Here is a 17,874-nt window from a genome sequence, read left to right as displayed (position 1 = left end):
GATACTTGCGGAGACTACGTCAAGTTATCGAGCTGGAGAGCTGCGCTCGCAAATTAAGAACCAGGTCTCAGGATCGTCCACATCAATCGCCACTGGACAGAATCGTAAGGCATGTCCCGGACTCAAGATAGCTTAGTTGGCATGCTTGACCAGCTCCATAAGAACGGATCCGGCATTTGGCCCTTGATACGTGACCCAGGTCAGCCTCTTATGCTCCAGAGGACTTCTGAGAGGCATAGCAAGCCAGGACCGACTATGTTCGGGAACTTGGTCCTTGCTCAATCCAATGAAATCTATGGCGTGGGAAAGATGGGTTCCTTTCCTCAAGACCACAAAGCGAGAATCTGTCAGCCCAGAATAGTCGCGCCCAATAATAGACGGCGGGTCATTCCATGATACTTGGTCGTCAAGTACTATCGTAGGGAGATTAAGACTTCTCCAGTTATCCCTTGAGTTTGCTGGAAGTGCAAGTAATGTACATTGATCTAGGATCTGGTGGTGCGTGCTCAATCGCTCGACAGAAGCCTAGCCCTTGCAATCTTCGACGCCATCTACTACAGTAGACAACTGAACATGAAAGTAGCTCGGAAAAGTCGATTATGAGCCTAAAACTGGAAAGGGTCCAGTTCTGTCCATCATACATACGTTGAATCCCCCGATTTAGCACATCTGTATGCAAGCCGCTCGTTACGCTAGCGGAAAGAGTTGAATGCTTGGCACTTACTGCAACAGTCGTGTGCATGAATCATCCACTCATGCCGATAGGTCATCTGGCTGACTAGAAGGAGGTGATAACAAACACGTTCAGCGATCAGTTTTCCTGGTTGGTTTTGCCGGTAGGAACAATTAGCCTAAGCCACAATGATTTGTCCCTTTGCTGAACTGCGCCAAGCGTAAAATACTGTCAGTTGCTTGGTAAAGCTTGGGAATATCTCCATTCATGGCCGATTTCGTGATTGATCAGTTATCCGAAGAGGATCTCTGCTGTTGTGAGAGCATAAAGGGCATTAAGCAGCGGATTTGTTCAGAGAAACAGACTACTTTATCGGGCTAGCCCCTCCCCACATTTCTGGAAACGGTAATACATCGAAGGGACGGGCCTCTCCCGAGCTTGCCAACCACCGAAAAAATCCCACCCCTTGGCAGACGTCTGCATGATCAACTTCGCTTGACATCAATATATTAACAAGCATGTACTCCCGTTCAGTCTCGTGTTCCAAGCTGTTCACCGGTCGGAATATATATGAATTCATGTCCTATCTATAAGCTAGATCCAGTACGCGAAGAATCCTTGCGCCGTTGCTATATCGAACGGTGCTTGGACAGTCCAGTTCTAGAACAAGCAGTAAGCCATGATCTGCGTTCGCAGGAATCACCATCAAAAGGATGAGCCTGCTGATCAAAGGGTCGAATTCCTATTTGCTACTCTCGGGGAACCATGTGCTGACGTCTTTCATGGAGAGCACTCCACCGAAGGTGGGCCTGAAATCAATAGTATTCTGTCGGCTTGTCTTGGATTGTCCGCGCGCAACGGTTGGTATCGAAATTTGAGACAACGTTGACATCAGTGCAAGATGATCTCTAAACGTGGATGGATATATACACATCGCAGGCCATCTTCTGGGAAGCTCTGAGCTTTCTTGTAGATTCCTTTTGTTGCCCTGCGCTAGAAATTATGATGGCCTTACACAGGTTCTCAGTGGCATCACTGCTCGTTCTACTTCTTTGCGTCGCGACTGTTCATTCTGCTATTATCCAGAAACGAGCAACTTCGTCTAGTCGCAGCGTGTCGAAGATCTCTTCGTCTTCTTCCAAGGCTACTTCGTCCAGCCGCAGCGTATCGAAGATTCCTTCCTCTTCTTCCAAGGCTTCCTCTAAGCCCGTATCGAAGACCTCTTCATCTTCTTCCAAGGCAACCTCGAAACCAAAAACTAGTTCAACCAAATTAGTCGCTACTTCTTCGGCTGCTTTGAATATCTTCGGTGCTGCTGAAATCACCAATCCAAGGACAGGACCTACCGCTTCGGCTGCCGCTTCTGCCACTTATACTGGATGGTATGCCATTCCTCAAAAAGGAATCCCTGTGGGCAGAGCAGAAGCGATCTCATTGACGCGCCAGAACTTCGGGTATGGACCAGCTGTCGCAGGTGGACCTTTCTTCCCCAACGGTACTCTTGGTAACACCTTGGTTGCACTCGATATTGCGACTTTCCAATCCGAGACTGGTCCACAAATGAGTGACACTACCTCGGACATTGTAAAAGCTGAATCCGATGTTAACAAGTACAACGGCTTGCAGACATTGCAAGACTACACTTTGCTGTACGACCAAGAATGGACAGCCACTCTACCTCAAGGTCCTGCACCCGGCATTCTCACCAACTACACCCAGGACTTGCTGTTCTCGATGGAGCGTCTTTCTTTCAGCCCGTACCAGATCCGAAGACTGAACTCGAGCAAGGATACTCTCAACTTCCAGGTCGATGATCAGATTGCCACCAATCTCACCGGCATGACACAGCAACAGCTTTTGACATCCGGCCGCCTGTTCTATGCCGATTACAGAGATCAAGCGGAGCTCACCGCCACGTCCAACCCTCGCTATTCGGCTGCCGTGGATGCTTACTTCTACATCGACCCAAACTCCGGGGACTTCCTGCCATTGGCCATTCGTACTAATCAGGGTGCAAACCTCACCTACACCCCAGCCGACAGACCAGATGACTGGATGCTTGCAAAGATTATGTACAATGTTTGTGACTTGTGGTTCGCGCAGTGGGAGCACCTGGCCAGAACACATGAAGTCGTTCAGATCGTGTACATGGCGGCTATCCGTTCGCTGAGTGATGCTCATCCCGTAAAGGCCATTCTTGACCGATGTAAGTGCTCCGACCACAGCCTTATCAAGAATCGATAGCTGATTACGTCTTTACAGTGATGTTCGAAGTCTTTGCGATCCAGCCTCTAGCACAAGTAAGTCACCGTATACCGTTTCATTGACTCAAGTCGTTGTCTCAATTTTCTGACTTGTTATAGTCGGTCTTGTTCGCACCTGGCGGCGTTGTTGACCTTGCTTTCCCCTACACCTACGAATCAGCGAAAGACTACAGCAGCAACTACTATTTCACTCGTAGTGGTAATTTCCAGTCGGGTTACTTCCTCAATGATCTCAAGAACCGTGGATTGCTCAACGACACGACTGGTCCTCAGCTCAAGAATTTCCCATACTACGAAGACGCTTCCGTCATCTACTCTGCTATCCACACCTTCATGACCTCCTTCGTCAACTCCTACTATTCTTCAGACTCTGTAGTGGCAGCGGACAAGGAGATTCAAGCTTGGGTCAAGGAATGCAATGGTCCCGCCAAGGTGATGGACTTCCCATCTGCTATCACAACGACCAACACACTCATTGACGTGCTGACACACATGGTATGTGAACTCAGTTGCATCTTTCCTAGACGCGGCGACTGATGATTTTGACAGGCCCATCTCTCTTCGACTGCACACCACACTGTCAACACCGATCAGCTCATGTCTGCCTCATCTACCCTGCCCTTCCACGCCATGTCCCTTTACAGTCCTGTCCCCACGCAGAAGGGTGTGACAAACCTCGTGGCTTTCCTTCCTCCGCTCGAGCAAGCCGGAGAGCAGATTGCCATCAATTCTCTCTTCGCTCGCAATTACTTCGCAGGCACTAACCGAACGCGTAAGTTGACCATCTCTAGATCCACCATTTCTTGTATGCTGACTTTTTTGTGACTTAGTGAGCCACATGTTCGACGAGCCCAATATGCTTAAACAAATGAATGCAAACACTAGGAATGCGGCTGCAACTTTCATGATCTCTATGAACTCCTTCAGCGACAAGGTCAAGGCCAGAACTTTCGATTCAAACGGTTTGAGTCAAGGTATGCCCTTCGTCTGGAAGGCTCTTGACCCTAATGTCGCACCATTTGGTGTCACAGTTTGAGGAACGACCATACGTGCTAAAATGCGCTTGGTTCGCAAGTCGTGTGAGTGCTAGGATAATGAAAGCTCTAGTTTAGTAATTTCGAAAATAAGTGATGTTACTCGCGATTTTGTCCATCGTGAGACAGTCTTCACTCGCCTAGAGCGTCAACAACAAAGTGCACAACATGTAGGAAGATGTGATCGACAAGAACACGTTGCAATTTCCTTATCGCGATACGAGGTTAGCCTGGGGTATACATGCACCACCTTCATTTTCAAACAACTTCGGAGAAGTTTCAGTTGTATAGTACTGATAGCATTTATTCTTGGACAAGCTGATATGGGCTCTCCAAAAGAACATCTCCCTCACTCTCTCACAGAAGACCATGTGCGCTCTCTGCTTGACACCTTATCTTCGCCGTCACCGCAAGCGATACGTAAACTCGAAGTTACCGCAGCATTCCACATCATTTTCGTGATCAGTTACACGGCATCTAGTCTCAGATCATGGTTGGCGTCAAAAGAATGTCATCAAGCTTGTCCTTTCTCAACCACGGAATTAATCTTACGCATATCCGGCAATCACATCTCGAGGATCAAAACGGAGAATGAAGCTTCTGTATTGTCGTGGCTAGACAAGCATACCACAATACCAGTTCCGCGGGTTGTGGCGTACGATTCTTCCACAGATAACCCGCTTGGTCATGAGTTCATCTTGATGACTCGCGAGCCTGGACAGAGCTTAGCGGACGTTTACAATACTTTCACCTCGATACAGATGAACCATATACTGGATCAATTGATTGATGTCAATGCCGAATTGCACAAACATACATGGTCTCACGTTGGTGGGCTCTTCACTGACAACAAAGGCCACATCATCCCAGGACCGGTACTTGAAGAGACATTCTGGTTCGAGCCAGACATTCTAGCTCTGTGGCCGGCTCATGAGACTTTTGAATCTCTGAACATCTCCGGACCTTTCAAATCCTACGTGGCATACATCTCCGCGCATCTGCTCAAGTACAAGCATGCAATTGAAACGCATCCATCTCTGGAGTTCATGCGTGACATTCTCCCACAGCTCGATCGCTTCCTCGCTATCATCTCAGCTGAGCCAATGCAATCAAAGCTCAACGACATTTCTCTGCGCCTCGCGCACAAAGATCTACACTTTGCGAACATCCTCGTCGACCCGGTCACCGCCCATATAACCGCAATCATAGATTGGGAGTTTGCCGGCGTAGTCCCGTTCACGCGATGGAACCCTAGCCGTGCTTTTCTCTGGAATGCTCAAGAGAATGACACATCTTTGGCCGAGAAGACAGCGTTAATGGAACGGTATGAGAAGAGAGTGAAAGAAAGAGGACTTGGGTGTTTGATCGATGATGCAAAGTTTACGTCGAAAGAACAAGAAAGTATGCAGACTGCTGCGAACTTCTTGAGGGCAATTGTAGAGGTTTGCCCTAGAAATCAGGCTAGAGGAAGTGTCATGGGTTGGAAGGAGACTGCTATCGAAGCTATGTCTGACCTTGGTGCTTGAGCAGGGTCATACTCTCAACCACAAACTTTTGCCATAAATTGAACATAACTCATGAACAGCTCCAGCTTTGTCCTATGCAGTACTTGGATATTCAGAACCAGAGCGTCATAGTCGGCATGTTAACGTAGTTCATGCGAGGACAAACGATTCGAGATCAACTCGTTCAATGCCGATGACCAAGAACGAGACTTGGCAATTGGAGATGAACAAATTTAGCTTCTCAACCTTGAATTTTCGTGTTGCAACCTTCATGACAACCTACCCAGATCAAAATGGCAAGAATGGCAACTCAAATCATCACCAACTATGGACCAGAGACTCTCATCGACAGCATTTTCCAAACCTTCAAAGCTGTGTTCACTGGCAGCTCGGCCCTCTTCATTACTTGCGGTCTTCTCATTGTGTCCGCGCGCCTGCTCATTCGGCTTGGGTCATCCAACTACTGGGGCGCGTTGACCCCAGACCAGGGATTTACAGCGCAATTCGTCGCTTTCATGATGATCATCGTACACTGTGCACTCAGTTTGGCTTACGTCCTTCCTGATGAACCACTACCTACGGCGCCCTCGTTTGCCTGGGCAGTCTGCTGGTCCATGGCGACACTGTCGGGGGCTTATGGTGGACTTGGTCTCGGATTAATCGCGCTTATCGTGATGTCAAAGGCCATTTGAAGGAAGGATGCTGTGGTGGAATGAGACAACACTCGAGTAGGAAACCCAGAACCACGACTTTTGGCCTGTCGGGAAACATGTCTTGTCATTTGTTTCGAGCCTGGTCCTGTCGCGTGTGTTCATGCAACGACACGACGCTGGAGCATTACATGTCAATGTCTGAGGACACTCTGGTTACAAGGTCGGGCATGATAGTCCTGTGACAATAACAGTTTCAGCTCTGCGCCCAGCATGCCATATCTTCAATATCTTCAATGCCATTGGCGATGACTACCCACCGACTTGCCATGTCCAGGACCCAGCGAATCACGCCAACGACGGCCATCTCAGAATCTTGTTGAGTTTCCCAACCAAGGAATATCTTCAGTGTTCAGGCTCTACACCGTCAAACCCATTTTGGGTCATGTCCCTGGTCGCAACACTTCGCAGCCCTTGTCAATCATGTGTGTTGCTCCTGGGATCTGTGAGGAACCGATCATCCATGAGACCACACGGTTTCCACATGCTTCATCCTGTTTGCGAGTGGTGCATACGATCCAAGTAGCCAGCAAGCGACTTGGCCGCGCTAACACCGCACGGGATCAGCACGCTCTCAACGCCTAGTATCGCGTGCTGCGTGGTATTTGCTCGCACTTCTTATCAAGGTGGATATGCTATTCTCCAGTCGAGACTAACGAAGGTTATGTAATCGCCAGTATACGACTTGGCAGAAAACGACTATGCTTGAGCCATTCCCATTCTATCGACGGGTTAGAGCGCTACAGCTGAATGGAAGACCATGTTTTTTTAGCTCCTAAGGGAAGATCTGCGATAAATCTTGGGATCGTCACAACAGCATGTTGACCATGAGGATACCTGACTTCGGCGAAGTTGACTGAAGACATGAGTTCTACTGGTAGGCGAGGGCCGACCCGTATCTCCTTTCCCCAGTCAAGTTCACCTCGGCATGTTCTGTCAAATCACGGCGACGAGTCAAACTTGCAGCATTCTACTGCAAGCTTGGACACTTGCTAAGAGTGCCAAGAAAAGACGAAATACCATATCACGAACCCCGCGCGGCGTCAAATAATGCCAATGTTCTTGGTTTAGCTTGGCAGTGTGATATTGACCGAGCTCGCAATCTGCCAGACCGCAGCATCCTGAATACATGCCTATTGAGCTTCTCAAAAAGGTTAGTACTGACTTATCAATTATATGCCCCTGGCTATCCATATCTTGAAGGTTTGACGCCATTGAATGTCAAGACTTTTAAGAGATGACTGGGGAATCAAAAGACTCTCTCAAGGTTACCTCGCATGTCGGACGGCCTTGCTCTATTGGCTTTTGATAGAGCTTCTCGTTAAATGCATCTTGATAGAGAAGGTGACATTGCATGAACGAACCTTGTAGACTTGCCACCTTCTTCTTTTGTATAGCACTGTTGATGCCAGATGGACCAACAACCGAGGGCATCGTATATCGACACACAATCGACAGTGGCAAGATGGCCGCATGGGCGCTTAGTAACGAGATAAAAGCTATTTGCTGCTGGAGAGATGAATACGGTATAAAGAGGACCTCCCGGCCAGCTCTCAAGGCAATCATCACATCTTCAACCCTCGACTGCCGACCTCCAGCCACTTTACACCTCCGACATTCAGTCCTTTAAGATGTGGAAGAAGAGTGTTGCCGTTCTCAGCGCTATTGCCAGTCTGGCAATGGCCGCTCCTGTTCCGCAAGATGCTACCGCCGCTCCTGCTACCACCAAGTACATCATCACTCTCAAACCCGGCATTGATCCTGAAGTTGGCATTCAGCACATCAACTGGGCCGGCGACCTTCATCGTCGTGGTATATACCGCCGTGAGGAAAACGGCACTGTTGAGGAGGACTTGAAGGTCTTCAAGGTTGCAGACTTCAACGCCTATGCTGGTTCGTTCGATGAGGAGACCATTGCTCAACTCAAGGCTAGCGATGAGGTGGGTCCATCTCAGATGCAGAACTGAATTATCAATGTTCTAACCTCGATTCCAGGTGGCTGTCGTTGAGGAGGATCTTCCTATTTACATGACTGCCATTACCTCACAGACTGGCAGCACATGGGGCCTCGGTCGCATCTCGCAGCGCAACTATGCTGCCAACACATACTACTACGACACCTCCGCTGGTGCTGGCACTTATGGCTATGTCATTGACTCTGGCATCAACATCAACCACAGAGAGTTTGGTGGTCGTGCTTCTCTCGGTCAGAACTTTGTTGGTGGCTCTCACATCGACGATGCTGGTCACGGTACTCACGTTGCTGGCACCATTGGCGGTTCTACCTATGGTGTTGCCAAGAAAGCCAACCTCATCTCCGTCAAGGTCTTTGGTGCTTCTGGAGTACGTAACCTTGCGATTGGCTGTTGAATATACGCTAACAACTCAATAGTCAAGCTCTACTTCTACAATCATGAAAGGCTTCGAATGGGCTGCTAACGACATTATCAACAAGGGTCGCGCCGGCAAGTCTGTCATCAACATGTCTCTCGGTTCCGAAGACTCCGTCTCCACTGCCTTCAACTCTCTCGTCAACGCCGCTACCCAGCAGGGTGTTCTCTCTGTCGTCGCCGCTGGTAATGGTGTAAGTGATCCCTATACCGGCGAATTCGTCGAGGCTATCGATGCTTCTCGCACTTCTCCCGCTTCTGCCTCTTCCGCCCTCACCGTCGGCGCCATCGGTAGCAACAACGCTCGCGCCTACTTCTCCAACTTCGGCAGCACTGTTGATATCTTTGCTCCTGGTCTCAACGTCCTCTCCGCTTGGATCGGCTCCAACTCGGCCACCAACACCATCTCTGGTACTTCCATGGCTTGCCCACACGTTGTTGGTCTCGCTCTTTACCTCAAGGGTCTCGAGTCTGGTCTTTCTTCTCCTGCCGCTACTACTAACAGAATTATCGCTCTGGCTACTACTGGTCAGGGCACTGATCTGCGTAGTGGCAGTCCTAACCGGATCATTTACAACAACAGCGGCCGTTAAGATATCACACATGTATGAGGGAAGATGCGTGAAAAGACAAAGACTCTTGTTTTCTCTTTACCAGAAGATCAAAAAGCAAATAAAATGTCCGTTATGTATGATCTCCAAATCACATTTACGTTCTCGTGATACTGACATTCTGCCATCCACTAATGTTTCTTCTGTTTTCTTTTCGCCATCATTGGTTCCTTGTTTGAGTAGATCGTTCCCCAAGCGCGGCTGCGCGGGACGCCAGACAGGACTCGGCGTTCAGGCAACCACATACTTTGAAACACGACACAGTTTTCTCAAGTCATCAAGCCGATCAACAGCAACTCTCGCGAGTTCCTTTTCATATATATTTTTTCGATTCCACTCACTTGAAGAACCAACCAGCGTCACACCATGCAACTCTATTGCAAGCTCAACTATATCGGCGTCGCGTTGCTAGCACTTGCCAGCACCATTGCCTTCGCAGCAACGGACACTTCCACCGCGACCTCTGAAAACAACAATGAATACCTCGCACCACTATACAACGACTGCCAGGACGACAATCCCAAATGCGGTATCAAAGAAGGCTCATACATGGTCGCACTGCACGGATTCTACAGAATCTCTACTCATCTTGCCTTTCTTGAACGTACACTTCAACGCGATCCAACCGTAAATTGGCAGGCAAATTGGGACGACGACCCCAAATCAGCGTCCTACACCGTCAAAAATGTCACCAAAGACGAACTTGAAGCAATCAGAAAAGATCCTGGCGTTTACGAAGTGGAACAGAGTTATTGGTTCGAGGTGGATGATGGATGGGACCTAGAGTGCAGAATTCCTGGGTTGTCTGAAGAGAGAAAAAGGCTTTGCTACGAAGAAATCGATGTTCCACAATGTGAAAAATCTTGGTTGACAGAGGAAGAAAAGAAAGAGTGTTTGAGAAGGAACATGTTGCTTTTTTGTGAGATAGGAAACTGGGACTTGACAGAAGAAGAGAGGCGGTACTGTTTCGAGAGCAGAGAACTGCTGGATTAACAAGGCTATGAGAGATTTGACGAATTATAACAACGGGAAGTGATTTTGAATCGGGTCCCCTGTCACGCTGCCTTATCACAAGGCAGAATGCCCTTTACGGTGCACTTTTGTCGATGAGCATTCAAGTCTTCATATTCTTGCTTGCAGCACGACTTCTATTTTGAGAGCATCATGATGCCAAGCCTGATACATCGCTAGCATCATGATCTTTAGCGCTTAAGATGCGTCATCCGCCAAAAACAGCTTTCGTTTTGTTGGTTTCGGCAATCCTTCCGACCAACACCAACATCATATGCATCAAGCGCCTGTTTGGACGGGACAACGCGCTATTAGGCGCCTGGCCTCACCCAGCGCAACCATCAATGAAACACTAGACTCAGCCTCTGAAAGCTGCGCTCGATTCAACTCCGTGTGACTCATGAGCTTGCAGCGCTGACTCGTCTGCTACAAGACACGTTTCGTGGCGTTCGTGTCTGCCTGGCTTCATCTGGAGTCGAACTTCACAAGATATCTACCACCAAAATCTCTTCCCCTCATTTCACTTCGCAAGTCAACATGCAACTGTGGTACAGACTCATTATTGTCGCCATTGCTGCCCTGGTTCTATCCACTACTGCTCTTACAACCGCATCATCGGCGACAGTCACCTCTAGCGACAAAATTACGTACCTCGCTCCAGTGTACGAATCTTGCCCACCGAACAGCTCAACATGTGGCACGGTAGATGGCCAATACACAGTCATGTTACGCAAAGGATATAAACCATCATCTCACCTCATTTACATTTCTGAGACCCTCCGCATCGACCCTGTCGAGGAATGGCAATTAGAGTGGCTCAACGAGCAATTCTATCTCGCCAGTAATGTCTCGACAGACTCGCTTTACCTGCTTCGTCAGGATCCGGGTGTGGAGAGTATCGAAGAGGGATCTTGGTTTGAGATGGTCGAGGTTGATCGTTGTCAGGATCCAGCGCTCTCTGAAGAGGAGAAGAACCGATGTTATGATGCGGACCCGTTTGATGTATGCAAGAAAGAGGTCCTTTCAGAGGATGAGATGTGGATTTGTGGCAAGATGCCAGGAAGTGATAGCTCAGGCGCTTCAGCATTCGAAGAGCGGGAGGAACTTTGACTCAACCAGCCTTTAAACTCTCATGACAATCCATGAGCACCGTGCTCGACTTCGGGTGTACGTAAGATGATCGGACAGTCATCACGGCTCTTGATCGAAGCAATTGTATATCGGATGGCAGCAAGCAGCTTCACTGGGGAGACATCTCCGTCGACATGGCAGTTCATCTCAATTCACCATGATCAGGTGCTTGTATTCAACGAATGGACATTGAACATTGTGAAGCCGTCGTAGACATCTCTTCAATAATCATGTGAACGATATCGAAGCCATCGGGCAGAAGTGGGAATCAAAACGGTCGGCGAAAACCAGGCTTTAGTCATACGCACGCAGAGAGTCTCGTCGCGACTGAATGTTCGCAACCTTCCTCATTGCCAAGGTGAATGTCAGTTGGGAAATAGGATTCTAGCGGCTCTGTTTTGCTGCTGCCATAGTTGAGAGGGCTTCACTCGTTTCGTACCTGTCAACACCTGTCAAATTATGTTGGATTGAATGTACGCATTGTAGGTCGCAAAGATTTCATTGGAGGATCAATACGGGACAGTTAGCGAAACCAACAGTCCTATGTGGCACAAACCTGGTGAGACATTTGGCACCATACGATTGGAAATAGGCGCCCACACCATTTTTCCCCAATCGCGTATGCACCGACTAGCATGAATCGCCAATGTTGGTTCACCTCAAGTTGAGTGCCTCCAACTAGGCGCCAGCATGGGGTCTTGGACCGGCACCAACAAGGAATCAAGTCGGAAGCGGAACAGGACCCTTTGGGATAGATATAGACAAGGAGATCGAAACGCGTAGTACGACTCGTCTTAAACATAAAAGGGAGAATCCCCATTGTGATAGAAACTAACAGACACCATAGCAGAAGAATACCCAGTACAGCATGAAGTACATTCGCGAGCTTTTGATAGGAATCGTTTACATATCTGAAGCCTCAGTAATACCCAGCACTCGGAGGAGCGGGGACAACCTAGCACCTCTCTACAGAGGCGAATCCAACGAAACACGACCGGATACCTACATGGTCACGCTCTTTCGGGATAAAGATTACCATGACCACTTCAAGGTGATCGGACGAGACTTAGAAGCCGATAATTCGACGGCGTTCAGATGGTTCAAGTACGCCGATTCCTATTACGCCGCCAATATTACGAAAGACTGGGTGAGTAAAAGCACGAATTACCAACTATTCTGCGCTAATGAGTATATCAATTACCAGATCGACAAGATTCGCAGAGATCCTGCGGTCGAATCCGTTGAGGAATACGAGCCTTGGGAATTGATTGAACCGCCCCCTGCGTCTGCCCGTGCAAACTCGGATATTGTGAAAAGAGATTTGCAACCGTGGTTTCCAGATGTATACGAGCAATCTCCATGGCACCTACAAGCTTTGACTGCAAGCGGAAAACTGGACAACATGCCCGACCAGGGACCTGCAACTCAAATCAAGTACAACAACACCGTTGGAGGTGGACAAGGCGTGAACATCTATATCGTCGACAGTGGTGTGGACATTGACCATGTTCTTTTCCAGGGACGAGCCAGAAACTTCCACCAATGTTATGTTGAGGCCGATGGGGACTGCTTCAAAGATTTCCACGGTCATGGGACTGCTGTCGCCGGCTGCGCCGCCGGAAGGTTCTTCGGCTCTGCCCAAGGGGCGAACATCATCAATGTCAAGGCCTTCTTCACCTTCAGCAAGAGACCTCCGCAGACATTGCCTGGAGACTTGGAGAAAGCCTTGGAAGGTATCTTGGATGAACATCTAGCCAACGTCGCCAATCCGCCACCCGGCTTCAGAGGATCTGTCGTCAACCTGTCTTTAGGAAAGGATAAAGGGCGTGGTGATGCTGTCAGGAATACACTGGATAGATTCTATATGGCTGGCGTTCCTGTCGTCACAGCTGCAGGAAATGCCCGTGAGGCAGGTGTAAGTGCTGACAACATTTGGCCCTGCAAATTTAACTCTATTTGTGTCGGAGCAATATCACGAAAGTACGAACAAGATAAGTACTCGAATATGGGGAAGAATGTGTCTGTGCTTGCTCCCGGCACGGACATCAGAACACTGGCTCCAGGAGGAGGAGCTATCTTCAAGACTGGCACAAGCTTTGCTGCTCCCCTTGTCGCTGGAGTCCTTGCCACCTTCATGGGTTGGGAGAATTTAGGACACGAAGGTCTTGATAATCCCAACTTGATCAGGTCTCGCCTGGATGCCAACCTCCTTAGAGGTATTCTTACTGACTGGAAGAATGGAGCTGACCTTGGTGGGTCTGAGAACAACATGGTCACTAGCGGTATCAACTATCCTGGTAAACCGGCTGAGGATCCCTATAATGGCGTCGGTGAGGGTGTCGACAACACATATCAGACAGTAAGTCGCCATTGACTTTTCATACCTCCATATATATTCTCAATGTACCATTTCGTACAGCGATTGCTGACGTCTGTAATCAGGATTACAATCCTTTCGAAGTTGTCACAGCCACTGGAGATTTTACTCTGAATCCGCAACCAACAGAAGACCCTCAACCGACTCCAATAGCAGAACCTACAATCACACAATCTTTCTCTGATATACCAGCTGCAGCGACCACTGAGGCTGAAGTTGACGACAATAACTTTGACTCGACCGGAGATGGAAGCGACATTGACACAAGTGAGCCGACCGCAACAGCAAGTCCCACCAGCGATGACAGACCAAAGATCATCACTCCGGTCGGTGATGGCCATGGATGTCTATATGTGGGATGCCCGGATGACTACATCTGCAATACTGTGGGTAACTGTGTGCTAGACTAAGTTCATCAGCAAGCTCAGGGTTGGTTACGAATTTATTGTTGTGACATATAGTGGAGTATTCCAATAGAAGTATAGGTACATACAATTTTCTGCTACTGTGCTGCCATACCTCTCTATGTGCCTATAGCCTTTCGCTCAATTTCTTGTCCGGTCAAAGCACCTAGCACGAGATAGCCGACGTTGCAGGGTTTTGGCGTCTATCAGGTAATCACACACCTGAAATAACACAACCGAATTGAGAGTTTTATAGTGCCCGGATGGATATATTTGACGTATTATGAGCGAATACCTCACAGATGAAGAGAGAAAAGAATGTTACGAGGGACGAGAGACCGAGACTGTGATGGAATCAGCATGAGTTCCCATGTTACAAGTATCGGCATCCTCAAACAAAAATATCATCGACTTCTGGCTTCAATGAACTTGGCTTGGACAAGACATGATACGCCACAATCCTTGGCTTGGGATGTATCACCTGCTTCCCGATTCTTTTTCTTGTTAATCTATTCGGCCTTCTCACCGCAGAGAGTTCGGAACCTAAATTTTCGACCCATTGTTGGATTACGAAAGGGTTGTTCAGATGTTTTCGATCTGGAAGTCAATGTTGCATATTAGCTAGAGTGTGATACAGCCCAACACACCGACACTGCCTGGCGACAAATTTTCACGACGAAGCTATGACAATTGGCATCCACATAGGAATCTGGGCGTAGAGGCGACTCATAAGCCTGAACAAGCATGAGAACAAGGGCCATCGCGTGAGACAAGCAAAGGCGTCACTCGATCTTGTCGTTCTCTGTCAGCACACAAGATTGTCAAGGAAGCCGTTGCCAGAAAGCCATCACCCACGCCAAGTTATTGGCAACGAGGCTGTGGTCTCCAACTCCAGCACTCCTACCGAGATTCCTCGTCCGGAAAGAGAAGAATGCTGCAATGACTACCAGCCGTTGTTTACCGCTCTCAGACACGCGAAAAGTTGTCTATAGATCTATGGCAATATCCCCATGGGGCAAGAGGCTCTCCACGATCCCTCTCCAGGCCAAGACAACTGTTACTTGGCGGGGCCATGGCACGACAACCCATACCAACAATTGAACAAAAGTTGCGGGGTCGTGTCAACAAGAATTACCTCTTTGGTCGATGTCGGTCATGGGAGCTCTCTTGGCCATATGGAATGGAGGTGCGGGAGGATTGGACCTTTTCATAACTGACGAGCAAGGATCCGGATGGCTGGTTATAAGTAAGTAAGCTTGCCGTACGATCAGACGGTGTGAGTCTTGATCTTTCAATTCTGTTTCTGTCTTGTGTTACTTCTCTTCTCAACCGTCCAACTCAGCCTGTCATGTCGACCATCAATGAGCCTGCCGACCCAATCGCTCAAGGAATCTGGCCTACAGCCAAACAATCATGGTCCGATCTGTTCAAGTGGAAGCAGAGAGTAGTCGTCTATAACGAGAGTGGAGAGACCACGACCGAATGGCAAAGACCTCCAAAGCTTGTCAACCCTTTCAGCCTGATGGCGCAGCTCACTGCCATGAATTGGGTCTTCTTCATCGTTGGTCTTGCGGCTTGGACTGCTGATGCTTTCGATTTCCATGCTCTGTCTATTCAGACAGTCAAACTTGCAAAGTACTACAAGGTCACCAAGACCGATATCTCTGAAGCCATCACTCTTACCCTACTCTTGCGATCTGTCGGGGCTGCTATGTTCGGCTTCGCAGGTGACAAGTGGGGTCGCAAATGGCCTATGGTCGCCAACATGATTATCCTTGGTCTTTTGCAGATCGCCACCATCTACTCCACAACTTTCCAGCAGTTCTTGGCTGTTCGCAGTCTGTTTGGTCTCTTCATGGGTGGAGTGTGAGTATCTCCCCAGTCTAGTTTTTGGTCGGTTCGATGTCCTCATACAATTTTGGTGGGGGAATCAAAATAATCAAAGACGAACTCTTCCTATGCTTGGTCCAGACTGATCAGATCGCAGGTACGGTAACGCTGTCGCTATGGCTCTTGAGAACTGTCCAACAGATGCTCGCGGTCTGATGTCTGGTATCTTACAACAAGGATACTCCATGGGCTATGTCTTTGCCGCCTGCGCAAATCTCGGCGTTGGTGGTGCAGTCGAGACATGGAAGACAGTCTTCTGGATTGCAGCGGGCCTCTCCATCGGTGTTGGTCTTATTCGATGCTGCTTCCCTGAGTCTAAACAGTTCCTTGAGTCCAGGAAGAACGGCAACAAACGTGCTCCTGGTGCTTTCTGGCAAGAAACTAAGCTCATGCTTGCTCAGCAGTGGAAGATGTGTATCTACTGTATCATTTTGATGACTTGGTTCAACTGTAAGTAATTGCCAGACTTCGTTATTCCATATGTGGTACTGACATTTTCGCAGACTACAGCCATACTTCCCAGGACAGCTACACCACTTTCATGCTTACCCAGAAGGGTCTTAAGAATGATGGTGCCAGTCGTGCTTCAATCTTGATGAAGACTGGTGCCTGTGTCGGTGGGACAAGTACGTATTTGGATCAAATCGTCATTGCCTCTGCCACCTGTACTGACGGTATCCTGCCAGTCATTGGTTACCTTTCTCAGTTTGTAGGCCGCCGTCGCGCCATCATCGTGGCTGCCTGTAAGCGAACTAGAAATGCTGAACACAACCTCTTACTGACATGCATATGTATTAGTGGTCAGTATGTGCCTCATCCCAGCATGGATCCTTCCTAGGGGCGAAGGTCCACTCTCAGCCTCAGGTTTCATGATGCAATTCTTTGTCCAAGGCGCCTGGGGCGTGATCCCGATCCATCTCAATGAGCTTGCACCTCCCGCTTTCCGATCGTCCTTCCCTGGTATAACGTACCAGCTGGGCAACATGATCTCCTCACCTTCTGCTCAGATCGTCAACGCCATCGCGGAGTCGAACTTTGTTAAGGGACCCAATGGCAAAAGAGTTGAAGCTTACGGACCTGTCATGGGTATCGCTACTGCGATCATCGCCGCAGGTATCGCAGTCACGACAGCTCTTGGACCTGAAAAGAGAGGAAGGAGTTTCGAAGTTCCGGTACAGATCGACATGATGCAGGCAAAGGATATCGAGGAGGGAAGGGATAGTATGGACAAGAATGTCGTTCGTGAGGAGCGGATTGAGAGGACTGAGACGAAGTAATTCCATGCCACTTGTCCTAATCTAGTTACCCACGCGATAAAGTCTGCCACATCTGCATTATGGCGGCAGTAGTGCTACCATGTCACTACCGTCTGGCAAAGCACAATTTTCGTTGACCTTTTCCTTCTTCAAGAATTGAATTTCAGCTTGGTCTCTTCTGAGGTTCATATACACAAATTATAAGGTCATGCTTTTCTATGATTAGCATACCCCAATGTCGAAAGTGGCTTCTGAGATGGTCAAGTCGAGACCACTTGGCACATTGATCGCCAGTGATGAGAGGTTTAGGGTTTTAGGGTTAGGGTTTGCAGAACTTCGATACAATACTATATAAGCTATATTATGCTCCTAAACTTAGAAACCTAGGTGCGGTAAGGAAACAGGTGGTCTACCTTCTTTAGATCGTGTAGTGTTAGTTAATCCCGTATCCCATCCAGTTCCGGGCTCGGAGTCGGACAAGTAAAGTAGAGATGTACTTGTCTAGCCATTCAGCTATACTAGGAGAGAAGGACTGTTGCAGCTCCTTATAGGTCTGCGAGGTCTCCTTTCCCAGTAGGCCTCCTTGGCTAAGGATAAATGGTTTGAAAGCCTGGCCTA

The 17,874-nt window shown here is 48.6% G+C and overlaps 8 protein-coding genes across 8 annotated transcripts; all 8 read left to right on the top strand.

Annotated features, from left to right (window-relative positions):
• Positions 1-1,678: 1,678 nt before the first annotated feature.
• On the top strand, positions 1,679-3,973 carry M437DRAFT_45203 (Lipoxygenase; the record flags this gene model as incomplete). The annotated part of the gene is made up of 4 exons (XM_041021041.1): positions 1,679-2,879; positions 2,936-2,973; positions 3,037-3,432; positions 3,788-3,973. The coding sequence occupies 4 exons, from the start codon at positions 1,679-1,681 to the stop codon at positions 3,971-3,973; spliced, it is 1,821 nt and encodes a 606-aa protein (XP_040881072.1).
• Positions 3,974-4,294: 321 nt separating this feature from the next.
• Positions 4,295-5,497, top strand: M437DRAFT_44893 (uncharacterized protein; the record flags this gene model as incomplete). Its single annotated transcript, XM_041020989.1, has 1 exon — positions 4,295-5,497. The coding sequence occupies one exon, from the start codon at positions 4,295-4,297 to the stop codon at positions 5,495-5,497; it is 1,203 nt and encodes a 400-aa protein (XP_040881071.1).
• A 272-nt stretch (positions 5,498-5,769) lies between these two features.
• Positions 5,770-6,168, top strand: M437DRAFT_82993 (uncharacterized protein; the record flags this gene model as incomplete). Its single annotated transcript, XM_041027856.1, has 1 exon — positions 5,770-6,168. One exon carries the CDS (start codon positions 5,770-5,772, stop codon positions 6,166-6,168), a length of 399 nt encoding a protein of 132 aa, XP_040881070.1.
• Positions 6,169-7,817: 1,649 nt separating this feature from the next.
• Positions 7,818-9,169, top strand: M437DRAFT_82992 (alkaline serine protease; the record flags this gene model as incomplete). The annotated part of the gene is made up of 3 exons (XM_041027855.1): positions 7,818-8,126; positions 8,182-8,529; positions 8,579-9,169. 3 exons carry the CDS (start codon positions 7,818-7,820, stop codon positions 9,167-9,169), a joined length of 1,248 nt encoding a protein of 415 aa, XP_040881069.1.
• A 384-nt stretch (positions 9,170-9,553) lies between these two features.
• On the top strand, positions 9,554-10,180 carry M437DRAFT_64610 (uncharacterized protein; the record flags this gene model as incomplete). Its single annotated transcript, XM_041024449.1, has 1 exon — positions 9,554-10,180. The coding sequence occupies one exon, from the start codon at positions 9,554-9,556 to the stop codon at positions 10,178-10,180; it is 627 nt and encodes a 208-aa protein (XP_040881068.1).
• Positions 10,181-10,735: 555 nt separating this feature from the next.
• Positions 10,736-11,308, top strand: M437DRAFT_44545 (uncharacterized protein; the record flags this gene model as incomplete). Its single annotated transcript, XM_041020919.1, has 1 exon — positions 10,736-11,308. One exon carries the CDS (start codon positions 10,736-10,738, stop codon positions 11,306-11,308), a length of 573 nt encoding a protein of 190 aa, XP_040881067.1.
• Positions 11,309-12,197: 889 nt separating this feature from the next.
• M437DRAFT_64608 (subtilisin-like protein) lies at positions 12,198-14,116 on the top strand (the record flags this gene model as incomplete). Its single annotated transcript, XM_041024448.1, has 3 exons — positions 12,198-12,476; positions 12,534-13,688; positions 13,772-14,116. The coding sequence occupies 3 exons, from the start codon at positions 12,198-12,200 to the stop codon at positions 14,114-14,116; spliced, it is 1,779 nt and encodes a 592-aa protein (XP_040881066.1).
• Positions 14,117-15,458: 1,342 nt separating this feature from the next.
• On the top strand, positions 15,459-17,166 carry M437DRAFT_31563 (MFS general substrate transporter; the record flags this gene model as incomplete). Its single annotated transcript, XM_041019208.1, has 5 exons — positions 15,459-15,976; positions 16,098-16,450; positions 16,504-16,626; positions 16,687-16,743; positions 16,799-17,166. Coding segments are annotated over 5 exons (1,419 nt in total), but the record flags the coding sequence as incomplete, so codon positions are not given.
• Positions 17,167-17,874: the final 708 nt, after the last annotated feature.

Source organism: Aureobasidium melanogenum, assembly GCF_000721775.1.
Source record: "Aureobasidium melanogenum CBS 110374 unplaced genomic scaffold scaffold_6, whole genome shotgun sequence".
Taxonomy (NCBI): domain Eukaryota; kingdom Fungi; phylum Ascomycota; class Dothideomycetes; order Dothideales; family Saccotheciaceae; genus Aureobasidium; species Aureobasidium melanogenum.
The sequence above is the reverse complement of the archived record's forward strand: the minus strand, read 5'-3'. Positions and strand labels throughout refer to the sequence as shown.